The sequence below is a fragment of the Amyelois transitella genome, chromosome 8, assembly GCF_032362555.1.
Source record: "Amyelois transitella isolate CPQ chromosome 8, ilAmyTran1.1, whole genome shotgun sequence".
Taxonomy (NCBI): Eukaryota; Metazoa; Arthropoda; class Insecta; order Lepidoptera; family Pyralidae; genus Amyelois; species Amyelois transitella.
The window spans coordinates 6,484,673-6,492,878 of NC_083511.1; the positions used below are offsets into that span (position 1 = coordinate 6,484,673).

Sequence of the window (8,206 nt, forward strand, 5' to 3'; positions counted from 1 at the left end):
ACTGAATCCTGTGAACTCTCCCACGCGTCATAGATTTGAGTAACAAGTGCTACTCCCGCATCAGTGGTGGACTTCCCGGCAGTGAACCCATATTGTTGGGAATGGAAAATGTTATTGATTTTAAAATATTGTTGCATTTGATTAAGCATCATCTTCTCAAACACCTTGCTCAAAACTGGCAATATAGAAATAGGTCTATAATTGCCAAGGACTGTTTTCTCCCCTTTTTTGAATAGAGGTATTAATTTGCTACATTTCATTAAATTTGGAAAAATACCCTCATCAATACATTCATTAAATATAAAAGCTAGATCAGATGCAATAATATCTATGATTTGACTTATGATACTAACAGACATACCCCAATGGTCTTCAGACTTTTTCAAATTAAGTTGTTTGAACGCCTTTAATATATTATCAGAGTTAACATATTTAAATTTAAAGACAGATTTGATGGGAGTTGTGTTATTATTAAGTAGGGTTTCAGCGCGCAATGGACAAGAGTCAACGTCAGAAGTTAGCTCCACAGGGATTTTTGCAAAGAAATTATCAAAAGCATTTACTATGTCCTGAGTTTTAGAAATACTTTTGTTACCGGATGATATTTGTTTAATACTGTCTCTATCTTTGATTTTGCCAGATTCTTTATTAATAATGTTCCATGTTTCTTTAATTTTATTTGGTGCGTTGTTTATTTTACTACTTATGTGAAAAGACTTGGCTTGCCTGCAAACTTTTTTAAATAATTTTGAATAATTTTTGACATATTCTACAAAACTGGGGTCAAAATTGTATTGTTTCTGGGCATATAAGTCATATAACTTATTCCTACTCTTGTGAATACCTAATGTAGCCCATTCACTGAACTGTAATCTATTACGAATATTGACTTGTTTCTGCTTGAACCTTTTTGAGTATTCAGCAGAAATCATATTAAATAAATTGTTATAATGGTCATTAGGATTATTTCCAGAATATAACGGATTAGATCAAATATACAACCTCCAACACAACATCATCGGAGCCGCGATTCCCCAGGCATGACAACTAGCCTGACGGAAGATATTCCCTTTGGTGGCAGTCGAGCAGAATTTTAGCAGCTCCCGCTACAGATTTATTGTATTTAAGCGAGACTAGCACAGCACGCGCGACGCCCTTTCGTCATGTGATGAGCTATTTTTCTTTCGCTTTTTTATGACGTGAAATGGGACAGACAATGTTAATTGTGCGATTTTTTATGGAACAAGAAACAATGTACTATCGCGCATTAAAGTACACTTTTATTCTACGTACAGATAAGACAAATAAGTCTTAACTTTAGCACGCTCGCCACGTCTATAACATTTATTATATTATAGTTCATTATTACAACCAAAACCAACTCATTCAAAGACAACGCATATTTATAAGCAAATGGATGGATATGACCATAGACAAGAATATGTACTGGCGTAGATATGACAACAAAAAAAAAGAGCAGAGAGCATAGGGATGTGACATTGCTGATAAAAAATCGATTTTTATATAATCGATTTATTTTTTAAGTATGAAAAATCGTATAACAAATAATCGATTTTTCTTAAGAAAATAATCGATTTTATTATATTGATAGATTTTTCCTAATTTTTCAATTTATGTCAAAATAAACGCCATATAAATTATATCAATAGATTTGTTCATTAAAAATAAACAATAGAAACAGTAAGTTCTTATATAATCAACACAAATTAAAGTTTTTAACAATCAAGTTTGAAAAATGAAGTTTCAGCAACGAATAATGAATAAAATATCAACCGAATGTCGGTAAAATACTGTTCATCGACTAATTCCATCTAGAGAATGTTTGATTAAATAAATAAATAAATATAAATGTATACGAGACAAATTACACAGATTGAGTTTGCCTCGAAGTAAGTTCGAGACTTGTGTTACGAGATGCTAACTCAACGATACTATAATTTTTTAACAAATACTTATATAGATAAACATCCAAGACCCAAGCCAATCAGAAAAAGTTCTTTTCTCATCATGCCCTGACCGGGATTCGAACCCGGGACCTCAGGTGTCACAGACAAGCGTACTACCGCTGCGCCACAGAAGCCGTCTATAAAGTAAATTAATCATCTAAACTGTTTTAAGAGCACAGAAAGAATGCACAGATGGCGTTAATGTAATATTATGGAGCTATGATAGTATTCTTTGGCAGTTCGCGTTCTGGGCTCCAAGCCAGAAGACAAAAACGTAATGTTGGAGTGCATATTTTGTATGATTATAAAAATCGATTTTAAATCGATTATTAATTTAAAAAAAATCACATAAAAAAATCGATTTTTACTTTAAAAAAATCGATTTTTAATCGATTTTTTCCATAATCGATTTTTTTTTCACATTCCTAAGAGAGCAGGCTTGCCCATAGTCAAAGTTAGAGCATAATATTTTTAATTTTAGATGTAGAAAATAAAGGTGTCAATTGCTTATTTTTTCAGATTATTTTCACCGTGTAAATAAGGTAAATGTATAATTAATTTATTATTATTTTCCACAAAAGGTTAACAGGTTGTTACAGTCCAATAATCGCTTAATACGTTTGTAGGTTAGAATAGTACGATCTAATATGCAGAACAACCCCCAAGAGCTTTCATGGCAGGCAATACAGGCTATCGTGGGGGTCAAACTTCCACCTAATGTGCTCCGTTTTGACGATATCGGATTTCATTTAGTAAATAATTCTAATTCGAGTGCAGAAGATTCTGATTCAGATGTGGAGATTGTGGAAAATGATTGGGAATCTGACAATAATGTATCCTCGAAACCCGAACATTCGGACAATGAGAAGACTTCACCTGACAGAGAACAAAGTGAGTCGCCCGTTCTTCATCTCGTAGAGCCTGATAACAATAACTCACGTAAAGACTCATTAGATTACAGAGATTATATAGAAAGAATGGATACCAAAGAATCTCTTGACAGAGAAAGATTGCCCCAAGTACCAAATGACGATGTCGACAGCTCTAGTGGAAATGTCATGTCTATTGAAAACTACTTGGAAGTTACTCTATCTACTGAATCCGAGACTAGTCATACTTGTGGCCAATGTAACCAAATGTTTTCCAGTGAGCAGTTATTATCTGCACACAATTGCAGTGCAAAATCAACTGAAGAGAAAAAATATCCTTGTAATATGTGTGCAGAAAAATTCCCCAGTTACTGGGAACTGAGGAAACATATGAACAGTCACTTTCCTGGGATGCTGGACTCTAAATCAAGCTTTTGCCATCTTTGTCAAAAAGATTATACAAAAACAGGGTTTATGAATCACTTGAGAAAGCATACAGGTGAAAGACCATTTGTTTGTGAGCTGTGTCACAAAGCATTCTCTCAGTCCAGCTCCCTTTCAATTCACATGAAGTTCCACTTAAATGTGCGGAAACATGCTTGCACAGTTTGTGAGAAGAAATTCGTGACTAAAAGTGAATTGTCCCGTCACATGACCGTCCACACAAAACAAAAATCATACTACTGTGGTGTCTGTGACAAAGCGTTTACTCGTTCTGATAATATGAAGAAGCATGAGAAAACTCATGGGTAGATGAAATGTGTAATCAAAGTGAAGTGCATCATGTTAGCCAAGATTGAATCAAATCAATTGTTCTAAATGATGCATTTCACAACTGCCAGATTCTCTTATTGCCAAATATTTAGTTTTATGTTTATTATTACTTGCATTGTTTTATACCAAATCCAAAAATATGATCTAGTTCATAATTTAGTCATTATGGTGTGTTTATGAGAGTGTTTCACACTCTGTGTGCTGCTGTAGTTGCTTTTTCTATTAGGGATTTTATTTATGCAATGTTTTACTGCATGTTTGGGTTATATTAGTAATATATAATTAGTTTTATAAAATGCCTATTCAGGTGCTCTACAATAAGGTCATACATATCTCGATCCAAAGTTGCCTTTTAGATTATGATAAGGTGGAGTTCTAGTTTGTGGACACAGGTTGGATATCCTAAATTTGATAGACATAGTATATATTTACATTAGATAACTGACACTTTTCAAAAGATTTGAGGCCTTCTACTAAATATCACAAAGTATAAACTTGTTCCTGCTATATTTGCAAGCTTTAATATAAATAATGTGTAGATATATTTTTGACCTTATCAGGTATTTAAATACCAGTTGTAAAGCATACCTTTACCTAAGCCAAATTTTAGATTAAGTATTTAAAGTGATTCATATGAACTGTGTTGTAACCAAAGCAATAATATTGTTAAATGTGCCTATTTTTGCACATGTATACCAAAATAACTTCTTAGATATTAAGGTATACAAATTGCTACTGTTAATTAATTCATTCTTAGAATCAAATCTTTATCTCTTGAGGGGTACATAGAGCCAGCAGTCTTGAAAGACAGATGGACCACATTCAGCTGGTAGGCTTAATGATGGAATTGAGATTCAAATAGTGACAGGTTGCCAGCCCATCGCCTAAAAGATGAATCCCAAGTTAAGGCGACTAGGGTATATAAACCTAGTCGCCTTTTACGACATCCACAACAACTACTGTACTTAAATAATGTATCACATTATTTAAGTACATTATGTGAAAAATAATATTAGAACATTGATTAAAATCTTGTGCTTAAGGCATTATTTCCTTTTTATGGTCTCAAAAACTAGTTTAGCCATTTCGATCAAGTAGAATATTTTTTATATTAATGTAGCACCAGTTGAAGTAAAGAATTTAATCATCACATTGTTATTAATAATTCATGGATTAATTTAAAATAGTAATTTACTTTTTAATTATCACATGAAAAATAATGCCAGGCACCTTAATGTGCATCAGATATTCCAAAGATAAATTGGCAAAGAAACCAAAGTTTATTGTTACTTTTTTATGTGCCACTTCTAAATTGGATGTAGAATTTGGTCTAATGTTTATTTAGCTGTAATAATCATATTTTAATATATTTATTTTACTATTTAATTTAGATATTTAACTGCATGATTTTTTCATAGATTTAGAATTCTATGATGAAGAGCCAATTAAAAAAATTTCGCAAAAATCTACAAGACTGACAATAATATTCAGAGTAGATATTAACTTGTGCACAAACATTATTTATTATTAATAATACAAAAGATATAAATAATTTTGTAACTATTTATCAAAATGCACTTTGTTACTCAACATGACAATTAGAAATAAGGGCCATTTTAATATGTTTATTATATACTGTGGAATATTGTAATAATTTGACGATTTTATTAAAGAGTTGTTTGTTGAAAATTAAGTTTTATTTTATCTGTCTGCATTAATTATATAGGCGGTTTTCCCTTTGTTCTAGGTTACGCTAAAGATGTCTTCAAGATTGCGTAATTTAAATCCGTATGAATTGCATAAGTATTTAGTTAATGTGTATTGTTTGAACACGAAAGGCGCTACGCGTTTATTAAAACGCGACACCTCCAAAGACCGTACTGATCTCGACGTTATCAGAGAAAACCATAAATTCCTTTGGGAAGAAGATGACGTAGCAGATACTTGGGAGAAGCAGTTGGCTAAGAAATACTATGATAAGCTCTTCAAAGAGTATTGTATTTGTGATTTATCCAGATATAAAGATAACAAAGTAAGTTTGACAATTTCCTAACTACCTACCTAAATGATCTTGTAATGATGTATTAAGTAGTACTTAGGTATGGTAGACTGATAATATTACGTCGGCAAAAGTAAGGTTTAATCTCAAAGCTACATTTCAAATGATAGGACAGCTGTAGGGAGGGGCTTTTGATCAGAGTGTAACTATTTACAACAAAGGGTTTGTAAAGGCACCGTTAGAGATAATTCATGAGTTCAATGGTCCCCCAAACTAAGCCTGAGATAGGGACGAGCGTCCCCCTCGTAACTTGATTACGTTTTTTTAACCACGAGACCTTTCTTTGTGTGATATACTGGCTGGGGAGAGCAACAAAGGCCGCGCGGTACTGCCTTTCTGTAATCTAAATATAGCGGCGCATCCACGCCCGGTGGCTGGCCTGGCTTCGCTCTATTACAATAACAACATGCGTAGTCGCACATCTGCTCTGTCGATCTCCTTAGTTCGTGGCATTATTATGCATGTATGTAACGTACACGGATGTATATTTCTATGGTTTGGTTGGAAGGTATAAAGGTGAAATACATACGGATGAAATTATTTTTAAAGATTTGATTATCGTGTCAGATCGTTCCAAGTAGGTAGATATCTTCCTAAGAAATGAGTTATCTGAAAAGGACTGAATCTTGTTTTCTCGGGACGTCAGTAATTTATGCCTGAAATGTCCTGTCTGAACGAGAAGCAACTATTCGATTAAGGTATATGTACTTATGTATGTTCTCCGAATGCTTTGAACTCGTGACCTCCGGGTCCATTTTTATATAGAATGGATATTTTTTATCCAGAACATTAGGTATAATTTCTGGGAAATATCTTGGAAATAGTAGGTAATCTAGTCTTCGACCAGAGGTTTGGCTTCACCCCAAAGAATTTCCAGAAACTTAAGTAGCCCTAGCCAATGTTACTCCTGAAAATCTAAGAAGTCTATAGCATGACATGTTAAACTGTTCTGTCTTTATTAAAATAGTATGGAATGGACTAGGCACTCGCACTTACTAATGACACTATTTGAAATGCATTCTGCATTGTTTTTTTGCAAGCATTAAAATAAAACTACGATAAGTGTTAACTCCAATACTTAGGTGGCTTTGAGATGGCGTGTGGAAAAAGAAGTGGTGATGGGCAAGGGGCAATTTCAATGTGGAAACAAACACTGCAACAGTGATAGCGGCCTCAAGTCGTGGGAAGTGAACTTTGCTTACGTGGAAGACAACGAGAGGAAGAACGCACTAGTGAAACTGCGTAAGTAGATGCAAACCAAAAAGTCGTTAAAACCGTAGAAATCGGAATATATCGTTAAGACTACATCAGCTAATTGAGACAGATTAATAAATCGTCGTGAAGACGATTCACTGTATTTGATTCCGATTGTATGACCATCGCTCCGGATGGTTCAAAGGATTTTTAGTTAAGAATCAATATTCCGATTACCGAAACAAATCGGAATATTAATTCTTTCGCAACTGAAGTACGCTTCGGTACGTCTGTTGGAGCCACGACACAAAACAATAGCTTAATGGAGCTCTTTTTCCACCAGGTTTATGTCCAGAATGTTCAGACAAATTAAACTACAGATCAAAGAAACGCGAAATAAAAAGACTGAAGAAAAGTCACAAAAAAAGAAAAAGAGGGAAATGTAGCGAGCAGCCTGATGAGGAAGACGAACAAAGTCACAGCCCGCATACTCCGGAGCCCGAACAAATATCTGAAGAAGAACCATCCACCTCCAAAAGCGTCAAAGATACTAGTGCTGAGTCGTTGTGGAAAAAAGGTACCATCCTTACTAATATTATAAATGCGAAAGTAACTCTGCCTGACTGTTACAATTTCGCGCCTAAAGCACTGTACAGATTTTCATGAAAGGTACGGAGAGAGGTGATCCCTTTTGGACTCTAAAAGTCTATATTTTATTGCGAAAAAATTTGTGGTTATTATTTTTGGGGATAGGTTAGCACTATCTGAATCTCAATTCCATTATTAAGATAGATAAATAAGACTCTTTATTGCACCATAAGAAAAGAAAAACAGAAAAAACATTACAGCTGAACGTGACCTTCGAGTCTTTTCGAGACTGTTAGGTACCCCTTAAGGGTAAGGCACGTTGTTTGAATTAAATGAGTTATCTTGTAGTGGTATCGACCTTTCTCCACTGACCAAACAAAAATTGTTATAGGAAGTAAGTAGGTAGTTACATTTTTCAATAGAAAGGCTCAATAGGAGATTTGTATCAATAAACGCACGATGATTTGCAAGCCAATATTTGTTTTTGTTTTCAGCTCCTCAAGAAACCGAAGAAAAAACACGTGAGGAAGAATTTGAAGAATACTTGGAAGACTTGTTATTGTAATCATAAGAAACACAATTGTTAAATTTCTATTAAAACGCAGTTAACATTCTGATATTAATATTTGTTTTATATTAAATCGTTCTATTATTATGAAACTACAAGTAAATACCTAAATCAAACAATTTATCATGACAGCATGTCACAAACTATTTATCTGGGGTGCAAAATCTTTACAGACATTCCATTTTGC

At 33.9% G+C, this 8,206-nt stretch overlaps 1 protein-coding gene across 2 annotated transcripts; it reads left to right on the top strand.

The window, feature by feature from the left end:
- Positions 1-2,395: 2,395 nt before the first annotated feature.
- Positions 2,396-8,074, top strand: LOC106137288 (protein FRA10AC1 homolog). 2 transcript variants are annotated; one of them, XM_013338104.2, is made up of 5 exons: positions 2,396-2,509; positions 5,358-5,642; positions 6,752-6,911; positions 7,207-7,440; positions 7,946-8,074. In XM_013338104.2, the coding sequence occupies exons 2-5, from the start codon at positions 5,370-5,372 to the stop codon at positions 8,014-8,016; spliced, it is 738 nt and encodes a 245-aa protein (XP_013193558.1). In that variant the 5' UTR covers positions 2,396-2,509; positions 5,358-5,369; the 3' UTR covers positions 8,017-8,074. The 2 variants fall into 2 exon arrangements, with proteins under 2 accessions (XP_013193558.1, XP_013193551.1); XM_013338097.2 differs by lacking the exons at positions 5,358-5,642; positions 6,752-6,911; positions 7,207-7,440; positions 7,946-8,074 and adding an exon at positions 2,594-5,292.
- The last annotated feature ends 132 nt before the right edge of the window (positions 8,075-8,206 follow it).

Coding starts and splice junctions, on each gene's coding strand:
- LOC106137288 (XM_013338097.2), top strand. CDS start 2,615: ATGCAGAACAACCCCCAAGAGCTTTCATGGCAGGCAATACAGGCTATC.